The following is a 26,862-nucleotide window of genomic DNA, read 5'->3' as shown; positions in this document are numbered from 1 at the left end:
TCTTTCCTTGTGGTTGTGCTCTTCGTTGACTGCACTGAAGCAAGCTCATCTGTAATTTCAAAGTCTGGGCTTAAGCCTGGTAAGAATATCAACAACAGCGTCGTGTCACATGCATCACTGCTCTTATCCAGGGCCAAGGGGAAATATGTGAAATCCTTTACCTTGTCTTTCAACTGTTTTTCATATTCTCTGCGATGTCCTCAACACGCTGTGTCACTGTTTGTCTTGACAGAGAAACATTTTCAAACGGCTCTGTCTTGTCGGGGCAAAGTATTGCTGCAGAGTCGATTAAACATTCTTTAATGAATCACCCTCAGCGAATGGCTTGCTATGTTTAGCAATTTTGGGGGACAGTTTATAGCTAGCTCTCCCAATTCTGTCGTTTGATGAATGCAGTCTTGTGAAAAGTCCTTGATGCTTTTTCAACTCTTTCGATGCACTTGCCCTCTGCTCAGAAGACATATTCATATATTTCTCTGCATGCCTCGTCTGGAAGTGTCGGGACAAGTTGTAGTCTTTCAAGACAGCGATGTTCTCTTTGCACACTAAGCACACAGTTTTCCCTGATACCTCAATAAGAAATATTTCGATGTCCACTCTCGCTGGAACACCCTACATTCATTGTCTACTTTCCTTTTCTTTGAAATCTTTGAAAAACTATTTTTTTTTGCTCAATTTCTAGCTAGCTACTATTTCTAACTGTGACGTGTGTGTCAGCCTGTCAGTCACTGTCTGTCCTCTGGCAGTTTTTATTAATACGTGCCTTCGAAATAAATGTCCCACACGCGGTGGGAGTTAAATCATTACACAAAGGCGAGTATTCATTGGGCTTTTAATTTGAATAACAAATACGTTTTTCAAAACTTTACTGTCGCAAATTCTTTATGTTATCTGAGCATGTTTCCGCGGGCCGTATTGAATCAGGTCGTGGGCTTGCATACGGCCCCCGGTCTGGCCTTTGCCCAGGCCTGGGCTAGACAGTAGTAGCACAAGGGCAAAGGTTACATACAGTATCCATGATGAATCCATGGGTAATCTGATTGGATGAATTCTAAACGCTATACTCAGCCTTGTAATATCAGTGGAGTGCAGAGATAGTGTTGGAATGTTCCATCCCGATTCCTGATGGATCATTGTGACAGACAGAGTCAAGGCTCATTGCTATAGAGATGAATCATTCTGAGAAGAACTCTCTCATCTCAGCCCCCATGGCAGACGTGGGACTTATAACACTCAGACACCTCCAGGAGATGACAGGGGCTATGCTCAGTTGAATGCGTCTGCCTGGAAATGAGGATTATTTACACCAGAGTAGGATGCTCGTTATGATATCCTAGGTATATGATATAACTTTTTTTTGACGGCCGCGCCACATGCAACCTCTCTCACTGCAAAACGTTTGCGAGATCAACATTTTAGAAAAATGTCAATGTGATGTCGCGTAACGCTAAACTTCAGTCCACAGTTTTCTACAATCAATCCTTTCTCCTCCTCCACTTCTGCCCTCCTTTTATATGAAAAAGATTTGGGAGGAGGGCCATTCAGAGTTCAGAGTCTTCCCGGTTTCCTGGTGTTTCAGAGTATTTTCACACATAGTTTTTGAGCTATAGTTCGAATCAGAGTTAGATTATTTGTTACATTGCATTTTTTCCCCATTTGGTTCGATTGGTTTCACATTTCCAAATATCAAACAAACAAAAATTCCTAACCAAAACCACGTGTCCATGTAAGCCATTTATTTACTGGACAAAAATGCTCACGTTAAATCCATCTATGATTGTCATCAAGCATCACTTGTGTGCCCCAATCCTCATATTATTTTTTTGCTTTGGTCTTCCAACAACATGCGGGAGGAAACAGCGCAATAACCTCTCTAACTACAACGTGAATAGGCTATATTCAGTATCCTACTGTATATCCTCGTTATAGCCCCCGTCTTCCCTAATCTGCATCTAATGCTCTCGAAAAATGCTCTGGTATTCACAGAATGTTTCAAATATCTCAAGTTATGATGCTGTGTGCTTTTCATCAAATGCTCGCAGTCAAACAACCGTTAATACTGCCCGACTCTGTTTTTTTCGCTGTTTGGTCGTACTGCGTTCTCACCTTCAAGAACCACACCATGGTACAAATTTAATCGGACCGAGACTAGCCTTTTTGAGCAAACTACGGTGCATTGTTTAGTGTGCGCCCTAGTGTGGATAGAGTATTCAACTAAGGAAACCAGTCCAAACTATCCGAACTAAGGGACACCAGTCCAAACTATCCGAACTAAGGAAACCAGTCCAAACTATCCGAACTAAGGAAACCAGTCCAAACTATCCGAACTAAGGGACACCATTCCAAACTATATGAACTAAGGAAACCAGTCCAAACTATCCGAACTAAGGAAACCAGTCCAAACTATCCGAACTAAGGAAACCAGTCCAAACTATCCGAACAAAGGAAACCAGTCCAAACTATGCAAACTAAGGGACACCAGTCCAAACTATCCGAACTAAGGAAACCAGTCCAAACTATCCAAACTAAGGAAACCAGTCCAAACTATCCGAACTAAGGAAACCAGTCCAAACTATCCAAACTAAGGAAACCAGTCCAAACTATCCGAACAAAGGAAACCAGTCCAAACTATGCAAACTAAGGGACACCAGTCCAAACTATCCGAACTAAGGAAACCAGTCCAAACTATCCGAACTAAGGAAACCAGTCCAAACTATCCGAACTAAGGAAACCAGTCCAAACTATCCGAACTAAGGAAACCAGTCCAAACTATCCAAACTAATGAAACCAGTCCAAACTATCCGAACTAAGGAAACCAGTCCAAACTATCCAAACTAAGGAACACCAGTCCAAACTATCCGAACTAAGGGACACCAGTCCAAACTATTCGAACTAAGGGACACCAGTCCAAACTATCCGAACTAAGGGACACCAGTCCAAACTATCCGAACTAAGGGACACCAGTCCAAACTATCCGAACTAAGGAAACCAGTCCAAACTATCCGAACTAAGGGACACCAGTACAAACTATCCAAACTAAGGGACACCAGTCCAAACTATCCGAACTAAGGGACACCAGTCCAAAATATTCGAACTAAGGGACACCAGTCCAAACTATCCGAACTAAGGGACACCAGTCCAAACTATCCGAACTAAGGGACACCAGTCCAAACTATCCGAACTAAGGAAACCAGTCCAAACTATCCGAACTAAGGGACACCAGTACAAACTATCCGAACTAAGGAAACCAGTCCAAACTATCCGAACTAAGGACACCAGTCCAAACTATCCGAACTAAGGGACACCAGTCCAAACTATCCAAACTAAGGAAACCAGTCCAAACTCTCCAAACTAAGGAAACCAGTCCAAACTATCCGAACTAAGGGACACCAGTCCAAACTATCCGAACTAAGGAAACCAGTCCAAACTCTCCGAACTAAGGGACACCAGTCCAAACTCTCCGAACTAAGGGACACCAGTTCAAACTATCCGAACTAAGGAAACCAGTCCAAACTATCCGAACTAAGGAAACCATTCCAAACTATCCAAACTAAGGGACACCAGTCCAAACTATCCGAACTAAGGAAACCAGTTCAAACTATGCAAACTAAGGAAACCAGTCCAAACTATCCAAACTAAGGGACACCAGTCCAAACTATCCGAACTAAGGAAACCAGTCCAAACTATCCGAACTAAGGAAACCAGTCCAAACTATCCGAACTAAGGGACACCAGTCCAAACTATCCGAACTAAGGAAACCAGTCCAAACTAAGGAAACCAGTCCAAACTATCCGAACTAAGGGACACCAGTACAAACTATCCGAACTAAGGAAACCAGTCCAAACTATCCGAACTAAGGGACACCAGTCCAAACTATCCGAACTAAGGAAACCAGTCTAAACTATCCGAACTAAGGGACACCAGTCCAACTATCCGAACTAAGGGACACCAGTCCAAACTATCCGATCTAAGTTAACCAGTCCAAACTATCTGAACTAAGGGACACCAGTCCAAACTATCCGAACTAAGGGACACCAGTCCAAACTATTCGAACTAAGGGACACCAGTCCAAACTATCCGAACTAAGGGACACCAGTCCAAACTATCCGAACTAAGGGACACCAGTCCAAACTATCCGAACTAAGGAAACCAGTCCAAACTATCCGAACTAAGGGGCACCAGTACAAACTATCCGAACTAAGGAAACCAGTCCAAACTATCCGAACTAAGGACACCAGTCCAAACTATCCGAACTAAGGGACACCAGTCCAAACTATCCGAACTAAGGAAACCAGTCCAAACTATCCGAACTAAGGGACACCAGTCCAAACTATCCAAACTAAGGAAACCAGTCCAAACTCTCCGAACTAAGGGACACCAGTCCAAACTCTCCGAACTAAGGGACACCAGTTCAAACTATCCGAACTAAGGAAACCAGTCCAAACTATCCGAACTAAGGAAACCAGTCCAAACTATCCAAACTAAGGGACACCAGTCCAAACTATCCGAACTAAGGGACACCAGTCCAAACTATCCGAACTAAGGAAACCAGTCCAAACTATCCGAACTAAGGAAACCAGTCGAAACTATCCGAACTAAGGGACACCAGTCCAAACTATCCGAACTAAGGAAACCAGTCCAAACTAAGGAAACCAGTCCAAACTATCCGAACTAAGGGACACCAGTACAAACTATCCGAACTAAGGAAACCAGTCCAAACTATCCGAACTAAGGGACACCAGTCCAAACTATCCGAACTAAGGAAACCAGTCTAAACTATCCGAACTAAGGGACACCAGTCCAACTATCCGAACTAAGGGACACCAGTCCAAACTATCCGATCTAAGTTAACCAGTCCAAACTATCTGAACTAAGGGACACCAGTCCAAACTATCCGAACTAAGGGACACCAGTCCAAACTATTCGAACTAAGGGACACCAGTCCAAACTATCCGAACTAAGGGACACCAGTCCAAACTATCCGAACTAAGGGACACCAGTCCAAACTATCCGAACTAAGGAAACCAGTCCAAACTATCCGAACTAAGGGGCACCAGTACAAACTATCCGAACTAAGGAAACCAGTCCAAACTATCCGAACTAAGGACACCAGTCCAAACTATCCGAACTAAGGGACACCAGTCCAAACTATCCGAACTAAGGAAACCAGTCCAAACTATCCGAACTAAGGGACACCAGTCCAAACTATCCAAACTAAGGAAACCAGTCCAAACTCTCCGAACTAAGGGACACCAGTCCAAACTCTCCGAACTAAGGGACACCAGTTCAAACTATCCGAACTAAGGAAACCAGTCCAAACTATCCGAACTAAGGAAACCAGTCCAAACTATCCAAACTAAGGGACACCAGTCCAAACTATCCGAACTAAGGGACACCAGTCCAAACTATCCGAACTAAGGAAACCAGTCCAAACTATCCGAACTAAGGAAACCAGTCGAAACTATCCGAACTAAGGGACACCATTCCAAACTATCCAAACTAAGGGACACCAGTCCAAACTATCCAAACTAAGGAAACCAGTTCAAACTATCCAAACTAAGGAAACCAGTCCAAACTATCCAAACTAAGGGACACCAGTACAAACTATCCAAACTAAGGAAACCAGTCCAAACTATCCGAACTAAGGACACCAGTCCAAACTATCCGAACTAGGGGACACCAGTCCAAACTATCCGAACTAAGGAAACCAGTCCAAACTATCCGAACTAAGTGACACCAGTCCAAACTATCCGAACTAAGGGACACCATTCCAAACTCTCCAAACTAAGGAAACCAGTCCAAACTATCCGAACTAAGGGACACCAGTCCAAACTATCCGAACTAAGGAAACCAGTCCAAACTCTCCGAACTAAGGGAAACCAGTCCAAACTCTCCGAACTAAGGGACACCAGTTCAAACTATCCGAACTAAGGAAACCAGTCCAAACTATCCGAACTAAGGAAACCAGTCCAAACTATCCGAACTAAGGAAACCAGCCCAAACTATCCGAACTAAGGAAACCAGTCCAAACTATCCAAACTAAGGAACACCAGTCCAAACTATCCGAACTAAGGAAACCAGTTCAAACCATCCGAACTAAGGAAACCAGTCCAAACTATCCGAACTAAGGAAACCAGTCCAAACTATCCAAACTAAGGAAACCAGTCCAAACTATCCGAACTAAGGAAACCAATCCAAACTATCCGAACTAAGGAAACCAGTCCAAACTATCCAAACTAAGGGACACCAGTCCAAACTATCCAAACTAAGGGACACCAGTCCAAACTATCCGAACTAAGGAAACCAGTCCAAACTCTCCGAACTAAGGGACACCAGTCCAAACTATCCGAACTAAGGAAACCAGTTCAAACCATCCAAACTAAGGAAACCAGTCCAAACTATCCGAACTAAGGAAACCAGTCCAAACTATCCGATCTAAGGAAACCAGTCCAAACTATCCAAACTAAGGGACACCAGTCCAAACTATCCAAACTAAGGGACACCAGTCCAAACTATCCGAACTAAGGAAACCAGTCCAAACTATCCAAACTAAGGGACACCAGTCCAAACTATCCGAACTAAGGGACACCAGTCCAAACTATCCGAACTAAGGGACACCAGTCCAAACTATCTGAACTAAGGGACACCAATCCAAACTATCCGAACTAAGGAAACCAGTCCAAACTATCCAAACTAATGAAACCAGTCCAAACTATCCAACCTAAGGGACACCAGTCCAAACTATCCAAACTAAGGAAACCAGTCCAAACTATCCGAACTAAGGAAACCAGTCCAAACTGTCCGAACTAAGGAAACCAGTCCAAACTATCCGAACTAAGGGAAACCAGTCCAAACTATACGAACTAAGGGACACCAGTCCAAACTATCCGAACTAAGGAAACCAGTCCAAACTAAGGAAACCAGTCCAAACTATCCGAACTAAGGAAACCAGTCCAAACTATCTGAACTAAGGGACACCAGTCCAAACTATCCGAACTAAGGAAACCACTCCAAACTATCCGAACTAAGGCAGTAAACACACAAGAGTTCAATTTAGGAGTTGTGCAGTATTATTGGTTGTTTGACTGCGAACATTTGATGAAATGCACACAGCATCATAACTTGATACAGTATTTCTGAAACATTCTGTCAGTAGCAATGCATTTATGAGTGCATCCGATGCAGATTAGGGGAGACGGGAAACACACGGGAAACTGTGAAAAACCCAACAGCTTTTCAGTTCTTGATACATACCGGTGCGCCTGGCACCTATTACCATACCCTGTTCAAAGGCAATTAAATATTTTGTCTTTCCCATTGAAACCTCTGAATGGCACACACAATCCATATATCTCAATTGTCTCAAGACTTAAAAATCCTTTGATAACCTGTCTCCTCCCCTTCATATACACTGATTGAAGTGGATTTAACAGGTGACATCAATAAGGGATCATAGCTTTCACATGGATTCACCTTGTCAGTCTATGTCATGGAAAGAGATGTTTTGTATACAGAGCATTCAGAAAGTATTCAGACCCCTTGACCTTTTCCACATTTTGTTGTATTACAGACTTATTCAAATCATTTATTAAATAATTTTTCCTCCTCATCAATCTACCCACAATACCCCATAATGATGAAGCAAAAACAGGTTTTTGGAATATTTTGCAAAAAATAAATTAAAAATGAAATATCACATTTCCATAAGTATTAAGACCCAACTCATTCTTGGGTATGACGTTACAAGCTTGGCACACCTGTATTTGGGGAGTTTCTCCCATTCTTCTCTGCAGATCCTCTCATGCTCTGTCATGTTGGAATGGGAGCATCGCTGCACATCCCCACAGCATGATGCTGCCACCACCATGCTTCACCATAGGGATGGTGCCAGGTTTCCTCCAGACGTGACGTTTGGCATTCAGGCCAAAGAGTTCAATCTTGGTTTCATCAGACCAGAGAATCTTGTTTCTAATGGTCTGACAGTCCTTTAGGTGCCTTTTCGCAAACTCCTAGCGGGCTGTCATGTGCCTTTTACTGAGGAGTGGCTTCCGTCTGGCAACTCTACCATAAAGGCCTGATTGTTGGTGTGTTGAAGAGATGGTTGTTCTTCTGGAAGGTTCTCCCATCTCCACAGAGGAACTCTGGAGCTCTGACAGAGTGACCATCAGATTCCTGGTCATCTCCCTGACCAAGGCCCTTCTCCCCCAATTGCTCAGTTTGGCCGGGCGGCTAGCTCTAGGAAGTCTTGGTGGTTCCAAGCTTCTTCCATTTAAGAATGATGGTGGCCACTGTGTTCTTGGGGTCCTTCAATGCTGCAGAAATAGATCTGTACTTCAACACAATCCTGTCTAGGAGCTCTACGGACAATTCCTTCGACCTCATGGCTTGGTTTTTGCTCTGACATGCACTGTTAACTGTTGGATCTTATATAGACAGGTGTGTGCCTTTCCAAATAATGTCCAATCAATTGAATTTACCACAAGTGAATTTACCAATCAAGTTGTAGAAACATCTTAAGGATGATCAATGGAAACAGGATGCACCAGAGCTTAATTTTGAGTCTCATAGCAAAGGGTCTGAATACTTATGTAAATACGGTATTTCTGTTTTTTATTTGCAATACATTTGCAAAAATGTTTAAAAAAATTATTTTTACTTTGTCATTATGTGGTATTGTGTGTAGAAAATTAAGGGAAAACAATAATTTAATCCATAAGGCTGTAACGTACCAAAATGTGGAAAAAGTCAAGGGGTCTGAATACTTTCCGAATGCACTGTACATGCCTCATTTGACTTTTACCCACACTCCCGCATGGTGTGCTCTCTAGATGTACTCCAAACCCCTGTGAACACGAGGGCAGATGCATCCAGTCCTGGGATGACTTCATATGTCTGTGTGAGAACACAGGCTACAAAGGGGAGGTGTGCCATATGTGTGAGTATTTCCTGAGAGAGCCTAATGTTGTTTGCGAGTACTAATGACAGACAGCATGTTGTCGTAACCTCACCAGTGTAACAAGTAGTTTGTTGAGGCCTATAAACTGCGGCAGTGTGAGACAGACCCATGTCATCCTTAAAACCTTGCTGGTGTAAGTTAAGATACGACTTCTGCTCCTCTCTTCCCCAACAGCGGTCTACAAAGAGTCGTGTGAGGCCTACAGACTTACTGGTAAATCCTGGTCAGGGAATTATACCATAGACCCGGACCTGAGCGGACCCTTGAAACCATTCGAGGTGTACTGCACGATGAAATGTGAGTAACTGGCTTTTCAAATGTATTTCCTACATTCACAAAATGTACTAGCATACAGTTATATTATACCATCTGACCAACATGACTCCGTGGTGCATATCGAACATAACGGTAGTCAGTGCTTACAGTACCTTTCAGAAATGGACTGTTATTGAACATATTGAGGCAGAGACCCTGATATTAAACTGTGTTCAGGTTGAGGTGTATGATGACTGTGTGTTCCATGAGGAATGAAAAGGCAACAGCAGCAGCAGCAGAGGAGACAGCAGGGCCACCCACATCTGTTGGATGTTGATCATGGAATAATGAACTCCAACAAGGACAATGGAGAACCAGTTTGGGGCCAGATTAGTAATTGGTTGTGGGGACAGAGTATTCTCCATCCAATCCTATCCAATTAACCAAATCCTATGACTGTAGGTTCCATGTAAATCCCTTAGATTCGTCAGGGTCTACTGCGTTAGAGCTGTCTGTGATAATATCAGATCTCTGGAAACAGATTCCTCAGTAGTCAATGTGCTTTCTCTCACGTTGTCTCTCGCTAGTTTTCTCTCTCTTTCTCATTTACACAATCATACATTTTTACCCTTTAATTTCAACCCCTTCCTTGTCTGTTGACAAAGCCGACAAGGCATGGACGATAGTGATGCATGACCGTATCGACGGCATCAAGGTGACCGGTAGCACGGTTGACCGTCCTTACATAGGAGACGTGAACTACTGGAATGCCTCCTGGGACGATGTCACAGCACTGGCCAACACCTCCATGTACTGTGAACAGTGGATCGATTACTCCTGCTACAAGTCACGCATCCTCAACAGGCACAGTGAGTAGGACTGGTTAGGGCCTATGGGCAGTGGTAGCTATTGAAAGCACCTGAATCTGTACCTATTTGTATATATATCATAGAACATTTCAATGATTCAATCATAATAATCACATTCCTTTGCTCTATTGTCATGTCATTCAGATGGGAGACCTTACAGTTTCTGGATTGGTCGAAATAACGAGAGTCACGAGTACTGGGGCGGGGCTTTCCCTGAGAGTGGGAAGTGTGGCTGTGCTATCAACCAGACCTGCACTGATGCCAGGTTTCACTGTAACTGTGACGCTGACTACCGCCAATGGTGAGAGAGAAAGGATTTGAAAGACTCTCTTCTATAACTTTTAGAAAAGTGTTTCCATAGATTGATATACATTACTGTACAAATGGAACCTGTTGTGCAGGTACTCAGACAAGGGCTATCTGATGTGGAAGGACCACCTCCCAGTTAGGAAGGTGGTGGTGGGGGACACCAACAGGACGGGGTCAAAGGCCCACATCAGCCTCGGGCCCCTACGTTGCCACGGCGACAGTGAGTTGTAGTAAAACCATTCTGCTGTATATCATTTGTCAAATGATTGTTTATCGTGGTTCTGGTTTGGATCTCATGGCCTCGTTGTCCTCACAGGGAGCATCTGGAATACCATATCGTTCACCAAGCCCACCTACATCGAGTTCCCCACCTTCAGGCCAGGCAGCACCGTCGACATCTCCTTCCACTTTAAAACCTACCGCCCCCACGGAGTCTTCTTGGAGAACTCAGACGACTGGCTGCGTAACTTCATACGCATTGAGCTCAACAGTAAATTACCACAGATTACCTAGTGTGAATCATATAAAGGCATATAATATACACTATTTAAAAGAGGCTTTTCTCCAAAGCGACTTACAGTCATGCGTGTATACAATTTACATATGGGTGGCCCCAGCGGGAATCAAACCCACAACCTTTGGCATAGTAAGTACCATGCTCTACCGACTGAGCCACATGGGACAAAGGCAGGAAACATAATTCCTGAATTACAATTTTCAAAATGTTTTTTTTGCAATGGAACTTATAATAACTTGATGAATGAAAAGGTTTACAAATGATATTATCAATATTTTCCGGTATTTATTTCTATAATATATTTCATCCCTCATTCTGTTTTGTCTCTTCTTCATCCTTCTCCCAGCCACCCAGAACCTGGTCTTCATATTCATGGTGGGAGACGGCATCCTCAACGTGACGCTACGCTCGCCGGTGCCTCTAAATGACAACGAGTGGCACTTTGTCCAGGCAGAGCTCAACGTGAAGTTGGCCAGGATCAAAGTGGACTACCAGCCATGGGCTGTGAGACGCTTCCCTGGCCAGACCTTTGTCACCATGGAGTTCACCCACCCTCTCCTCGTGGGTACGTCACCTGGCCGCTGGGGCTGGGGAGGGCGGGGTGGTGGTCGACAAGGATTTTGGACTTCTCCCATTGGTTGATGTAGTCCACTCCTATGAGTGTCAACAGCACACGGGAAACATATTTTTGTTTTGTTCTTATAACAAACACTTTTTTATTCTTATTAATCCAAAATGCTCTCCTTTCAATGTGATGATTTACTGACGGTGTCCCAATATATCCAGGCGCAGCCAATCGCACGCTGTGGCCATTCCTGGGCTGTCTCCGAGGGTTACGAATGAACGGTGTAACCCTTAACTTGGAAGGCAAAGCGAATGAGGAACAGGGTATACGGCGGAACTGTACGGGCCAGTGTCTGAACGCGACCATACCGTGTCGAAACGCCGCCCAGTGTATCGAGGGCTACGCCGCCTACACCTGTGACTGCGGCAACACTGCCTTCGACGGATTCTACTGCCACAAAGGTGAGCTCTACACAGGTTGGGTTACCTCGGTTATTCATGGAGCCCCAGAATCACTACGATGGCCTTAAGCATACTGGGTTACAGAAACCTTGATTTATTTTGACAGTGTTGGTGATAACCACAAAGTTTCATAATGGAAATAGGCATTTGGCTCAGCTTGATCCTGTTTGTACCCCCTTAGACATCGGGGCCTACTTTGAGATAGGATCGTGGTTGCGCTACAACATCAGAAAGAAGCCTACGACCAATGAGGAGTGGTGGGCTAACTGGCTGGACCCCCACTACCACAACTTCAGCCTGGGCTACAACGACACCAGTGATGAGATAGAGTTCAGCTTCAGTACCTTCCAGACGCCGGCTGTACTGCTCTACATCAGCTCTTTCGTCCAGGACTACATGGCTGTCATCCTGAAGAAAGATGGTAGGAACGCCCGGCAGGGAGGAGCGCTTTAACATTATGGGTGATTATGGTTAAGATTCAAGGCAGAGAGTGTTCGGTTGAACTGGCTTTTGAATGAAAATTTTACTGTCACTGATTGAAGTTGGATTACTGTATGCTCCACAGGAGGCTGCTGAGGGGAGGACGGCTCATAATAATGGCTGGAAGTTTGCAAATGGAATGGCATTCCACTGATTCCACTCCAGCCATTACCACGAGCCTGTCCTCCCCAATTAAGGTGCCACCAACCTCCTGTGGTATGTTCTTTAGTCATCCCATTTATTTGAGTGGAAACACAAAGCAAGATAGGACTTGGACAAAAATATATCACTGTACTTTACAATCTTTTAAATTTATTATTTCTTTAACTAGGCAAGTCAGTTAAGAACAAATTCTTATTTACAATGACGGCCTACCAAAAGGCAAAAGTCCTCCTTAGGGGACAGGGGCTGGGATTTTTTTTTTATAAAAAAATTGGGGGGGACAAAACACACATCACGACAAGAGACAACACACCACTACATAAAGAGAGACCTCTCATACAACAACACAACATGGCAGCAACACATGACAACACAGCATGGTAGCAACACAACATGACAACACAGCAAGGCAGCAACACATGACAACACAGCATGGTAGCAACACAACATGACAACACAGCAAGACAGCAACACATGACAACACAGCATGGTAGCAACACATGACAACACAGCAAGGCAGCAACACATGACAACACAGCATGGTAGCAACACAACATGACAACACAGCAAGGCAGCAACACATGACAACACAGTATGGTAGCAACACAACATGACAACACAGCAAGGCAGCAACACATGATAACACAGCATGGTAGCAACACATGACAACACAGCATGGTAGCAACACAACATGACAACAACATGGTAGCAACGCAACATGGCAGCAGCACAACATGGTAGCAGCACAAAACATGGTACAAACATTATTGGGCACAGACAACAGCACAAAGTGCAGGAAGGTAGAGACGACGATGCATCACGTGAAGCAGCCACAAGCCATACTCCTCACAGTAGTTAATGGAAATATAATGTTTTAATGCCTTACGTTATGAACTGTGGAGTGTATTGTTGCCCCATCCCTCCACAGGAACCTTAGACATGAGGTATAGGTTGGGGTTGATTACCCACAAGTACCAGTTGTCCTTCAGGAACCTGGCAGATGGATACCCCCACTACGTCAACATAACCAGACACAACAGGACCATCAGGACACAGGTGCGCTGATGCTTCACCCCAATGTCTTTTATTTATTTTGATTTATTTCACCTTTATTTAACCAGGTAGGCAAGTTGAGAACAAGTTCTCATTTACAATTGTGACCTGGCCAAGATAAAGCAGTTCGGCACGTACAACAACACAGAGTTACACATGGAGTAAAACAAACATACAGTCAATAATACAGTAGAAAAATGAGTCTATATACAATGTGAGCAAATGAGGTGAGATAAGGGAGGTAAAGGCAAAAAAAAAAAGGCCATGGTGGCGAAGTAAATACAATATAGCAGGTAAAAAATAAACACTGGAATGGTAGATTTGCAGTGGAAGAATGTGCAAAGTAGAGATAGAAATAATGGGGGTGCAAAGGAGCAAAATAAATAAATAAATACAGTAGGGGGAGAGGTAGTTGTTTGGGCTAAATTATAGATGGGCTATGTACAGGTGCAGTAATCTGTGAGCTGCTCTGACAGCTGGTGCTTAAAGCTAGTGAGGGGGATAAGTGTTTCCCAGTTTCAGAGATTTTTGCAGTTCGTTCCAGTCATTGGCAGCAGAGAACTGGAAGGCGAGGCGGCCAAAGTAAGAATTGGTTTTAGGGGTGACCAGAGAGATATACCTGCTGGAGCGCGTGCTACAGGTGGGTGCTGTTATGGTGACCAGCGAGGTGAGATAAGCAGGGACTTTACCTAGCAGGGTCTTGTAGATGACCTGGAGCCAGTGGGTTTGGCGATGAGTATGAAGCGAGGGCCAGCCAACGAGAGCGTACAGGTCGCAGTGGTGGGTAGTATATGGGGCTTTGGTGACAAAACGGATGGCACTGTGATAGACTGCATCCAATTTATTGAGTAGAGTGTTGGAGGCTATTTTGTAAATGATGTCGCCGAAGTCGAGGATCGGTAGGATGGTCAGTTTTACAAGGGTATGTTTGGCAGCATGAGTGAAGGAGGCTTTGTTGCGAAATAGGAAGCCAATTCTAGATTTAACTTTGAATTGGAGATGTTTGATGTGAGTCTAGAAGGAGAGTTTACAGTCTAACCAGACACCTAGGTATTTGTAGTTGTCCACATATACTAAGACAGAACCGTCCAGAGTAGTGATGCTGGACGGGCGGGCAGGTGCAGGCAGCGATTGGTTGAAGAGCATGCATTTAGTTTTACTTGTATTTAAGAGCAATTGGAGGCCACAGAAGGAGAGTTGTATGGCATTGAAGCTTGTCTGGAGGGTTGTTAACACAGAGTCCAAAGAAGGGCCAGAAGTATACAGAATGGTGTCGTCTGCGTAGAGGTGGATCGGAGACTCACCAGCAGCAAGAGCGACATCATTGATGTATACAGAGAAGAGAGTAGGTCCAAGAATTGAACGTCGTCCGGGTTAGGCGTCGTCCGGGTTAGGTAGGGCTTGGTCGGTAAGGATGTCCTTGTCTCATCGCGCACCAGCGACTCCTGTGGCGGGCCGGGCGCAGTGCACGCTAACCAAGGTTGCCAAGGTGTTTCCTCCGACACATTGGTGCGGCTGGCTTCCGGGTTGGATGCGCGCTGTGTTAAGAAGCAGTACGGCTGGCTGGGTTATGTATAGGAAGACGCATGACTTTCAACCTTCGTCTCTCCCGAGCCCGTACGGGAGTTGTAGCAATGAGACAAGATAGTAGCTACTACAACAATTGGATACCACGAAATTGGGGAGAAAATGGGGTAAAAAAAAAAAGGCCTGCCCGCTGAAGTGTTTCAAGGAGCGTTTGACAGTGATGAGTGGAGGTTGTTTGACCGCTGACCCATTACGGATGCAGGCAATGAGGCAGTGATCGCTGAGATCTTGGTTGAAAACAGCAGAGGTGTATTTAGAGGGCAAGTTGGTTAGGATGATATCAATGAGGGTGCCCGTGTTTACGGCTTTGGGGTGGTACCTGGTAGGTTCATTAATCATTTGTGTGAAATTGAGGGCATCAAGCTTAGATTGTAGGATGGCTGGGGTGTTAAGCATGTTCCAGTTTAGGTCGCTTAGCAGCACGAGCTCTGAAGATAGATGGGGGGCAATCAGTTCACATATGGTGTCCAGAGCACAGCTGGGGGCAGAGGGTGGTCTATAGCAGGTGGCAACAGTGAGAGACTTGTTTTTAGAGAGGGGGATTTTTAAAAGTAGAAGTTCAAATTGTTTGGGTACACCTGGATAGTAGGACAGAACTCTGCAGGCTATCTCTGCAGTAGATTGCAACACCGCCCCCTTTGGCCGTTCTATCTTGTCTGAAAATGTTGTAGTTCGGAATGGAGATTTCAGAATTTTTGGTGGTCTTCCTAAGCCAGGATTCAGACACGGCTAGAACATCCGGGTTGGCAGAGTGTGCTAAAGCAGTGAATAAAGCAAGCTTAGGGAGGAGGCTTCTAATGTTAACATGCATGAAACCAAGGCTATTACGGTTACAGAAGTCATCAAAAGAGAGCGCCTGGGGAATAGGAGTGGAGCTAGGCACTGCAGGGCCTGGATTCACCTCTATATTACCAGAGGAACAGAGGAGGAGTAGGATAAGGGTACGGCTAAAGGCTATGAGAATTGGTCGTCTAGAACGTCTGGAACAGAGAGTAAAAGGAGGTTTCTGGGGGCGATAAAATAGCTTCAAGGTATAATGTACAGATAAAGGTATGGTAGGATGTGAATACAGTGGAGGTAAACCTAGGTATTGAGTGATGAAGAGAGAGATATTGTCTCTAGAAACATCATTGAAACCTGGTGATGTCATCGCATGTGTGGGTGGTGGAACTGAAAGGTTGGATAAGGTATAATGAGCAGGGCTAGAGGCTCTACGGTGAAATAAGCCAATAAACACTAACCAGAACAGCAATGGACAAGGCATATTGACATTAAGGAGAGGCATGCTTAGTCGAGTGATCATAAGGGTCCAGTTAGTAGTGAGGTTGGTTGGAGTAACGGCGATTCAGACAGCTAGCCGGGCCATCGGTAGCAAGCTAGCGTAGGTCGGTGTTCTGTTTTTAGCCACTTTGTGCGTTTCCGTTAGTAGATTAGTGGGGTTCCGTGTGATAGAGGGGATCAATCCAATTGGCAAAAGAGATCTAGTTGTAGTGACCCAAGAAAAATTGTCCGATGGACCTATTCAGATAGCAGCCGATAAGACAGCTAACGATTCAGGTAACATCGCGATGGAGGAGCCAGTTGGATAACTCCCTTGTGCAGATAACGTCGGTAGTCCAGTCATGAAGGCCCGGTGGGGCTCCGCATCGGCAGTAAAAACGGGTCCGGATAGGTGATTGTAGCCCAGGAGTGGTTGATGGATCTCTTCCATGTCTACACCTGTTAACACTGCCTACCTCCTTCACCACAGTTTAAAAGTCAATCACAAATCAGGATTGTTTAGTACCACATTGCTTGGTTTGTAAGTTGTGTATTTTCAGTCTGACTTATATGTTCATGTTGACATGTTTATGCTTGTGTGTGAATGTCAATGTGTTTGTGTTGATGTGTGTACCTCCTAGGTGGACTACATGGAGCCGATAGTGGAGAAGATCACCCTAGTGGAGGACGGCAGGTTTGACTCACCCAAGAACATCTTCCTGGGGAGAGTGATGGGTAAGATTTCACCCCCCCAGCTGAAACATTTCTACTTTCCTCTTGGGAATTGATTTGGTCACACTTTATTTGGATAGTCCGGATATATATGTATAGGTGCTCTACAGATGGTCATACTATCAACAAACTATCTGTTGATAAACAACTGCTTGCTAAGGTTATGGTTACAGTTAGGGTTAGAATAATGGTTAGGGTAAGAGTTAAGGTTAGGGTTAGGATAAGGGTTAGGGTTAGGGTTAGAACTAGGGTTAGTTGAAATGTTACTGATAGTCTGTAGAGCATCTACAGATGGACTATCCAAATAAACTGTTCCCCTTGGAAGTAAGGTATCAGTTGTCCCACTGTAAGTTTGGGAATTAGTTGCGGTGGATGTGCACACTGTAACTCCTCTGTCTCTCTCTCTAACCCCCTCAGAGGTGGGTGACATTGACTATGAGATCCAGAGGCATAACAGTCCTGGTCTGGTGGGCTGTATATCTGGGGTGAGGTACAACATCTACGCCCCTCTTAAGACCCTCTTCCGGCCGAACGAGACGGAACCGCCGGTCACCGTGCAGGGCTTCGTCTCCGAGTCTAACTGTGGGGCCTTCCCTCCTGTCCATGGATATGTCCCCTGGGAGGCGGACCACTGGTTCACTTCTATAGGTGAGACGACATATCCCAGAAGCCTTCAGTAGATCTACTTTACACGGGACTACATATCCCATCAGCAATCATGACCTAGTGATGATAGTATAAGTTTCCCATAATAACATATTTGATGTATTTTTTCATTTCAGAATACATCTATATCCACGATGACCTAGGCCTGTTTTGGTTGACAGGTAAGTCTTTACTGCTTACGATTCACAATAATGTGAATAATTTCTCATGAAACTTTGATGATTTTTGTGACATCTATTAATGTAAGTGTTCATCTGTCGTCTGCCATCTGTGAGTCCTGACCTTAGTTTACCTCAAGATTCAGATTAAGCCTCCTCTCACTCTCTCCCTCTCACTCTCTCTCTTCCTCTTGCTACCTCTCTCTGTCTCTCTCTCGCTCTCTTTTTCTTTTGCTCACTCTCTCTCTCCCCTACTGACACAGATCGGCAGTAGTTAAAATTCTCATTTTTATTTTCCTAAAATCCTCTAATCCTAAAATCTGAAACTATCAGATTCCAGAATAGGCTTTCCGTCCTGACGCTAAAACCAAAAAATGTGACATATACCAGAACAAATGCTGGAATGAGGAAGGATATTTTCTTGTATCTGCTGAATATGAGAGGCGAAGGAAGCCCAGGACTAGACAGCAGCTCAGAGAGTCTGTAGTCTGCACTATCCCTGTCTGAGATCCTCACCGGATCAACTATATTTAGAGCTGCCCCTCCCTCCACTATTCATCACAGATATATGCTTCAGCTTAATGTACTGGATACATCTGTACAGGGTTGTTATGGTAACGCAGAACATCTGAGTTTGACTTCTGATGTCTGGGCTGGTCCTGCTGTCCCCTTGCCGACCTCCTCCAGTTATTGGACATCATTTGAGATGGATGGCTCCCTCATAACAATATGTGGCTGTATAAGAAATGATACCTCTGGTCTCTAAAGGGGAGTTAAGTGAGTTTGGCAGAAAACCAACTGAGTCATAATGGTATTGATTGAAAGGGATCGTCCATTGAGATACAGGTATATCTTTTCACAGTGGCAATTCCAACGTGACGAACAATGGATTTACAGCTGTTTGCTCTTTTAACCACACCCTGACTGTGTGTGTTTCTCCCTCTAGTTGTCGTCGCCGCGGCCGTGATATTGCTGTTCATTGGTCTGTACAGCATCTACATCTATCTGTACCGTTACAAGGGCAGCTACCACACCAACGAGCCCAAGAACTTCCTGGAGTCCCCTGGAGGCAGCAGCTCCCGGCCCCTGACAGGGACCCTGGAGAAGAAGCGATATCCAGCGATAGAGGAAGACTTTCGGAGTGACTAGCCTCAGGCTGCGGAACGGTGGGAGGGAGGAGTGGGTGGGAGGGATTGAAGTGGGGAGGTTTTGGGGCTTACAACAACCACAATACCTGTTTATGTTTTATAATTCCTTAAACTTTTTGATTTACTTTTCGGTTTTGTTTTCCTTTCCCCAGGTATGTGTTATCTTAAGCCTGGTGTTCGACATAGTGTTGTTTTTCTGACGGGTTCACCGTTTTGCAGGCTTTGGAGATCAAATCAAGCCCGTATTGCGTGAGTGACGACTGACCAAGCTCACACTGCATTGAAGGGTTGACCAACTGAAGTGCCTCGACAGAGCAAAACGAGATCAGAAATAACCCCATGAGTTCATTCAGGGTTTGAGACATAAACTGAGGGAATTATATTTCAGGTCACGTTGAATTGTGACATTTTTACATCTTACTAATATCATCACACGCAGTAACACGTATTCAGCAGCCTCTTCTGGTTTGTAGGTCTGTTATTGAGATCACTTGATAGATCAATGCCATCTACTGTGTAACTCTTTCCGACAATCCACTCTTGCAGCCATTTTGATAAAGACATCCAAACTATCCCACTCGTCCCATCCTTTGACTAGTGAGCCAGGATCCACCACAGAGAGATGCTGCAACGGTGCCGCAACAACAACCGCAGCAACAACAACAACAAGCACAATCTGGCATCTGCAAACAGTCTTTCCTGCTTAACACCAATTGAAGAAGCTATAAAAAAGCATGGAGCTCTAAGCTTTGAGATTACATATCTAAAGAATAATGGAAGGCATATAAACATATATATGTTGTATTTCAGCCTATGAAATTGCATACCTATACAAAAGAGGAACATGTATTAATGGTTAGTTTCATTAGATAGCAGCTTGGCCAATTACAGTATGCTCTGCGATTCCTAACCGATTCCCAAACCAATCAATTAAGCAGTCATGTACGATCAACAAAACATACTGAATACATGTGACATTTGGCTCGGAATATAAGACGATCGCCAGTATTCTTGTTCAGAATCCTCAGAGTAACATATGAAATGGGTGGGTAGCGCTAAGAAGCCGTGGTAGTTTGACGTTTCCCCAACGGTAGTGCTATTCGTGTTGGTGTGAGACTGACCGTTGGTGCGCTGCAGAAAAGGGAATGGCGTTGTTGAACCAGGGACTCCTTATTGCTATTAATCCTCAACCCCGCGCTTCGTTTTCTGTTTGACTTCCAGTAGCGAGTGAACATGCAGCCAAAATCTTAATTTTTAAAATATATATTTTTTAAATGCAGCCAAAATCTGGGTGCTATTTCAGATTCAGAGGCCCCGGCGTGGAGGGGCCCCTACCAACAGCAGCCCTGTCGATCAGCCTGGTCAGGACTCATTACAAATGTCTTTCAGGAAAAGAGCTGCTCCGCATGAACATCTGGACATGCAAACACACACTCACACACACACACACTGGCATATTGTATAGAGGACCACAACAATGTCAATGCCAATCCTGTACTTCTTCTCACCACACTAGATTATTTTTGCATCTGACTGCTCTGTAGGACAGTACTGTGCTGTGCCGCCCCCCGCTGCTGTTGCTTCTTACTTACTGGGCACCGGTTGAATAAACGTTGTTTCCACATTATTTCAATGAAATTACGTTGAACCAACGTGGAATAGACGTTGAATTGACGTTTGTGCCCCGTGGGTAGGTGCTTCTTATGGTGCTTCTCTTCCTTTAGGTCCAATGATATTTCCCTGTCTGGAAAGTCACGATTTCAGGTTAGACGGTGGGTGAGGTTACGGTCAGGGAAGATGTTCCCAGTAGGTGAAACGTCATTGGACCCATGTAATGTGTGGCGTGGTAGCCAAAGCTTAGGTCTCTGACATCATCACCCAGCGCCCTTTGAAGCTCAAGCAGTAATACATCATAGAAAAAAAAGAGAGAAATCACAAGAGCATTTTGAAAATCATAAGCTATGAATATATAGAGCATGATGATCGCACCTTGCAATGAAATGCAATAAAATCAGCCGCTTCCAGCTCAGATCACCTAAATATATTTTTTTGTGTCTGTTCCGTTTGCAGCAACTTGCAGCAGTTAGGATCCTAGACATAATATGTATACGTGAATATATGAATAAGGTGTTTATCGACTTTTTTCATTCCTATGGTTTGTATGAAACAGTTGAAAATGAGGCTGAGAGGTTTGAATGTAAATCCTAATCTTGACCCTGTAATATGGACAGGCTCTGCACCAAGACCTGCTCTGCTCCTCTCTGTGTGTTCTCTGTATGGTATGTACACTCATTAAACAGACAACTATTCAGCATAGCTTTCTCACATGTTCAGGAAGTGGACAATACAGTACCCTCCCGATGTTTCAGTAGAAACATCATAGAACATATTCTAACATCTTTGGTTTAGCCTGTTAGAGAGGACAACCCGTTAAGACTAGACGGTAAAAAGCATTACAATTACAATCAATTAGAAGATAGAATTGGCAATGCCTGGCTTTTTCCCAAGACATATTTGTAAGAATGTACCATTTTCAATAGTATAAATGTCAGCGTTGGGCAATTAGAGTAGTAACATGTTCCACCTCTGGAGAAATAGGAAGGATGTGTTGTTGTACAGAGATGAACAATCACCTGTTACAGAGCTCATATTAAACCAGTCAACAACCTGGGTCAAATGTGCTTTGAAGCCTTTTAGTCGGCTTATTGATATATTATGTAAATGTCTACGCTGCGCTGCGTTTATTTGAAATGGACTACAGTACATGTGCATCCTGCCCAGCCTCACTGCGATGCCACACCTTAGCTAGTCCATCCATGCGTGGTCCCTGGAGTGTGTGTGCTTGAATGTACAGTAGACGTGCTGGTTTGTGTGTTCACAGTTCTGTTTGTCACCTAACCCTCCCTACTGATGATGAGGATAGTCTCTGCACTGATGATGTGAATGAGCCAACTCACTTGTTGTCGTCCACCAATAGCAGAACGGTGAGCAGATAGTGATTGGGTGCTGTCCAGACAGGCTCCTCCCTCCTCAGATGTTGCTCTACAGCTTTTTGATAATTAGTGACTACACTGAAAAGAACAGGAAGACCAGAACATTGTTTATGCTCCCAAATTCACCGCTTTATTGACAATGTTTCGATCCGAACCGGATCTTCATCCGGTCAAAATATCTGTATTTTTAAGGATTTGGTATGACCACAAACTTTACTACACTGTATGACACCATCAGCTCTTAGAGCTGTGCTGATTGGCAGTCTATAGCAAGTTCCCTACCTTACACTCTTAGAAAAAAGGGTTCTTCAGCTGTCCCCGTATGATAACCTTTTTTGGTTCCATGTAGAACCCCAAAAGGGTTCTACCTGCAACCAAAAAGGGTTCTTCAAAGTGTTCTCCTATGGGGACAGCCAAATAACCCTTTATGGTTCTATCTAACACCTTTTTTCTCTAAGAGTGGAATATCAACTTAGCTGCCGATCAACTTGGCCAACCGTATAGGGTGACCGACCGAGTGAGCAGCTAAGGTTCTCTGTGTAAAGGAGACTCAAATGTAATAAGGGGTTGAGGGAGCGAGCACAAGGGTGAAGGAGACGAGGATTCTGTCCGTCCTACAAGCAGGGTCATATGCATAGCATCATAGCATCATATGACAGACTAGTGTTGGTCCCTACAGCGGAGGAGACAGAGCTAGGGCCAGGCTAGAGGGAGGAGCAGGCAGGGGAGTCTAAGAGGGCCAGACCCCTCTGTGGGTCGCTACCCTATAGAATCTTGCAAGAGGGGGCACCAGACAGTTAGTGACTGTATGACCTAATGTAGCAGGTGTAAAATAAATGCCTGAGCGGGGTCCCCACATCTGGTTTTCAGGGGGAAAAGAAGCTAGGTTGAAGATACTGTATCCCTGAAAACCGGATGTTTCAGGTTTCATAAAACCCTGCTGAAGGTGGTAACCGACTGCAGGACTTTGTGTTTGTGACCACACTGAAACCGTGGAGTTTTTGTTCTCTCCCTTTCTGTTATGTTGGTTTTGTTTTGTAATAATTTCACTGTAAATGACCATAACTATGTTAATCAAAGCAAAACCAAACTGACACTTCAATAAAGAATCCTGAAGGAAATTAAAACGGTGTATTTTCCCTTTACCTGTTGACAAAGGCACAATGTGTCTGTCTCGTGTACAGTCCTAATAAATACATGTTGTTATGGGGAAAATTGGAACACCTCAGGTGAAACCAGTGGGTAAATTAAGTTGGTGTTACCTGAAGCCAAGCTCCAGTACCTCATGGTATTCAAAGAGTCAAGTAGGATATAGTACAATACTCCATGGTTAGTGTTAGGGTTGTAGTTGAGGCTAGGGGTAGTGTTGAGCCAGGATGTGGACAAGAAGTTAGGATTAGTGTTAGGGTTGTGGTTGAGGCTAGGGGTAGTGTTGAGCCAGGATGTGGACAATAAGTTAGGGTTAGTGTTAGGGTTGTGGTTGAGGCTAGGGGTAGTGTTGAGCCAGGATGTGGACAAGAAGTTAGGGTTAGTGTTAGGGTTGTGGTTGAGGCTAGGGGTAGTGTTGAGCCAGGATGTGGACAAGAAGTTAGGATTAGTGTTAGGGTTGTGGTTGAGGCTAGGGGTAGTGTTGAGCCAGGATGTGGACAATAAGTTAGGGTTAGTGTTAGGGTTGTGGTTGAGGCTAGGGGTAGTGTTGAGCCAGGATGTGGACAAGAAGTTAGGGTTAGTGTTAGGGTTGTGGTTGAGGCTAGGGGTAGTGTTGAGCCAGGATGTGGACAAGAAGTTAGGGTTAGTGTTAGGGTTGTGGTTGAGGCTAGGGGTAGTGTTGAGCCAGGATGTGGACAAGAAGTTAGGGTTAGTGTTAGGGTTGTAGTTGAGGCTAGGGGTAGTGTTGAGCCAGGATGTGGACAAGAAGTTAGGGTTAGTGTTAGGGTTGTAGTTGAGGCTAGGGGTAGTGTTGAGCCAGGATGTGGACAAGAAGTTCGGGTTAGGGTTGTAGTTGAGGCTAGGGGTAGTGTTGAGCCAGGATGTGGACAAGAAGTTAGGATTAGTGTTAGGGTTGTAGTTGAGGCTAGGGGTAGTGTTGAGCCAGGATGTGGACAAGAAGTTAGGGTTAGTGTTAGGGTTGTAGTTGAGGCTAGGGGTAGTGTTGAGCCAGGATGTGGACAAGAAGTTAGGATTAGTGTTAGGGTTGTAGTTGAGGCTAGGGGTAGTGTTGAGCCAGGATGTGGACAAGAAGTTAGGATTAGTGTTAGGGTTGTAGTTGAGGCTAGGGGTAGTGTTGAGCCAGGATGTGGACAATAAGTTAGGGTTAGTGTTAGGGTTGTGGTTGAGGCTAGGGGTAGTGTTGAGCCAGGATGTGGACAAGAAGTTAGGGTTAGTGTTAGGGTTGTGGTTGAGGCTAGGGGTAGTGTTGAGCCAGGATGTGGACAAGAAGTTAGGATTAGTGTTAGGGTTGTGGTTGAGGCTAGGGGTAGTGTTGAGCCAGGATGTGGACAATAAGTTAGGGTTAGTGTTAGGGTTGTGGTTGAGGCTAGGGGTAGTGTTGAGCCAGGATGTGGACAAGAAGTTAGGGTTAGTGTTAGGGTTGTGGTTGAGGCTAGGGGTAGTGTTGAGCCAGGATGTGGACAAGACGTTAGGGTTAGTGTTAGGGTTGTGGTTGAGGCTAGGGGTAGTGTTGAGCCAGGATGTGGACAAGAAGTTAGGGTTAGTGTTAGGGTTGTAGTTGAGGCTAGGGGTAGTGTTGAGCCAGGATGTGGACAAGAAGTTAGGGTTAGTGTTAGGGTTGTAGTTGAGGCTAGGGGTAGTGTTGAGCCAGGATGTGGACAAGAAGTTCGGGTTAGGGTTGTAGTTGAGGCTAGGGGTAGTGTTGAGCCAGGATGTGGACAAGAAGTTAGGGTTAGTGTTAGGGTTGTAGTTGAGGCTAGGGGTAGTGTTGAGCCAGGATGTGGACAATAAGTTCGGGTTAGTGTTAGGGTTGTAGTTGAGGCTAGGGGTAGTGTTGAGCCAGGATGTGGACAAGAAGTTCGGGTTAGTGTTCGGGTTGTGGTTGAGGCTAGTGGTAGTGTTGAGCCAGGATGTGGACAAGAAGTTAGGGTTAGTGTTAGGGTTGTAGTTGAGGCTAGGGGTAGTGTTGAGCCAGGATGTGGACAAGAAGTTAGGGTTAGTGTTAGGGTTGTAGTTGAGGCTAGGGGTAGTGTTGAGCCAGGATGTGGACAAGAAGTTAGGATTAGTGTTAGGGTTGTAGTTGAGGCTAGGGGTAGTGTTGAGCCAGGATGTGGACAAGAAGTTAGGGTTAGTGTTAGGGTTGTAGTTGAGGCTAGGGGTAGTGTTGAGCCAGGATGTGGACAAGAAGTTAGGGTTAGTGTTAGGGTTGTAGTTGAGGCTAGGGGTAGTGTTGAGCCAGGATGTGGACAAGAAGTTAGGGTTAGTGTTAGGGTTGTAGTTGACGCTAGGGGTAGTGTTGAGCCAGGATGTGGACAAGAAGTTAGGGTTAGTGTTAGGGTTGTAGTTGAGGCTAGGGGTAGTGTTGAGCCAGGATGTGGACAAGAAGTTAGGATTAGTGTTAGGGTTGTAGTTGAGGCTAGGGGTAGTGTTGAGCCAGGATGTGGACAAGAAGTTAGGGTTAGTGTTAGGGTTGTAGTTGAGGCTAGGGGTAGTGTTGAGCCAGGATGTGGACAAGAAGTTAGGGTTAGTGTTAGGGTTGTAGTTGAGGCTAGGGGTAGTGTTGAGCCAGGATGTGGACAAGAAGTTAGGGTTAGTGTTAGGGTTGTGGCTGAGGCTAGGGGTACAGTCGTGGCCAAAAGTTTTGAGAATGACACAAATATTAATTTCCAAAAGGTTTCCTGCTTCAGTGTCTAGAAATTTTTGTCAGATGTTACTATGGAATACTGAAGTATAATTACAAGCATTTCATAAGTGTCAAAGGCTTTTATTGACAATTACATGAAGTTGATGCAAAGAGTCAATATTTGCAGTGTTGACCATTCTTTTTCAAGACCTCTGCAATCCACCCTGGCATGCTGTCAATTAACTACTGGGCCACATCCTGACTGATGGCAGCCCATTGTTGCATAATCAATGCTTGGAGTTTGTCAGAATTTGTGGTTTTTTTTTTGACCACCCGCTTCTTGAGGATTGACCACAAGTTCTCAATGGGATTAAGGTCTGGGGAGTTTCCTGGCCATGTACCCAAAATATTGATGTTTTGTTCCCCGAGCCACTTAGTTATCACTTTTTCCTTATGGCAAGGTGCTCCATCATGCTGGAAAAGACATTGTTCGTCACCTAACTGTTCCTGGATGGTTGGGAGAAGTTGCTCTCGGAGGATGTGTTGGTACCATTCTTTATTCATGGCTGTGTTCTTAGGCAAAATTGTGTGAGCCCACTCCCTTGGCTGAGAAGCAACCCCACACATGAATGGTCTCAGGATGTTTTACTGTTGGCATGACAAAGGACTGATGGTAGTGCTCACCTTGTCTTCTCCGGACAAGCTTTTTTCCGGATGCCCCCAACAATCGGAAAGGGGATTCATCAGAGAAAATGACTTTACCCCAGTCCTCAGCATTCCAATCCCTGTACCTTTGCAGAATATCAGTCTGTCCCTGATGTTTTTCATGGAGAGAAGTGGCTTCTTTGCTGCCCTTCTTGACACCAGGCCATCCTCCAAAAGTCTTCGCCCCTCACTG

The 26,862-nt window shown here is 44.7% G+C and overlaps 1 protein-coding gene across 2 annotated transcripts in view; it reads left to right on the top strand.

The window, feature by feature from the left end:
* Positions 1-21,494, top strand: part of LOC139364688 (contactin-associated protein 1-like) — a 34,551-nt gene extending 13,057 nt beyond the window's left edge. The window contains exons 11-25 of one of the 2 annotated variants that reach the window (XM_071101639.1): positions 8,829-8,935; positions 9,131-9,253; positions 9,877-10,080; positions 10,225-10,381; positions 10,482-10,609; positions 10,706-10,879; positions 11,253-11,471; positions 11,693-11,932; positions 12,114-12,353; positions 13,503-13,630; positions 17,116-17,209; positions 17,624-17,854; positions 17,989-18,033; positions 18,977-19,196; positions 19,331-19,409. In XM_071101639.1, coding sequence (XP_070957740.1) covers positions 8,829-8,935; positions 9,131-9,253; positions 9,877-10,080; positions 10,225-10,381; positions 10,482-10,609; positions 10,706-10,879; positions 11,253-11,471; positions 11,693-11,932; positions 12,114-12,353; positions 13,503-13,630; positions 17,116-17,209; positions 17,624-17,854; positions 17,989-18,033; positions 18,977-19,179 — 2,293 coding nt within the window. In that variant the 3' untranslated portion in view covers positions 19,180-19,196; positions 19,331-19,409. Of the gene's footprint in view, positions 1-8,828; positions 8,936-9,130; positions 9,254-9,876; positions 10,081-10,224; positions 10,382-10,481; positions 10,610-10,705; positions 10,880-11,252; positions 11,472-11,692; positions 11,933-12,113; positions 12,354-13,502; positions 13,631-17,115; positions 17,210-17,623; positions 17,855-17,988; positions 18,034-18,976 lie in introns of both variants that reach the window. The other variant, XM_071101637.1, reaches the window with a different exon arrangement.
* Positions 21,495-26,862: the final 5,368 nt, after the last annotated feature.

Source organism: Oncorhynchus clarkii, chromosome 13, assembly GCF_045791955.1.
Source record: "Oncorhynchus clarkii lewisi isolate Uvic-CL-2024 chromosome 13, UVic_Ocla_1.0, whole genome shotgun sequence".
Lineage (NCBI taxonomy): Eukaryota > Metazoa > Chordata > Actinopteri > Salmoniformes > Salmonidae > Oncorhynchus > Oncorhynchus clarkii.
Note: the sequence above shows the minus strand (reverse complement) of the source record. Positions and strands in the feature narration are given on the sequence as shown.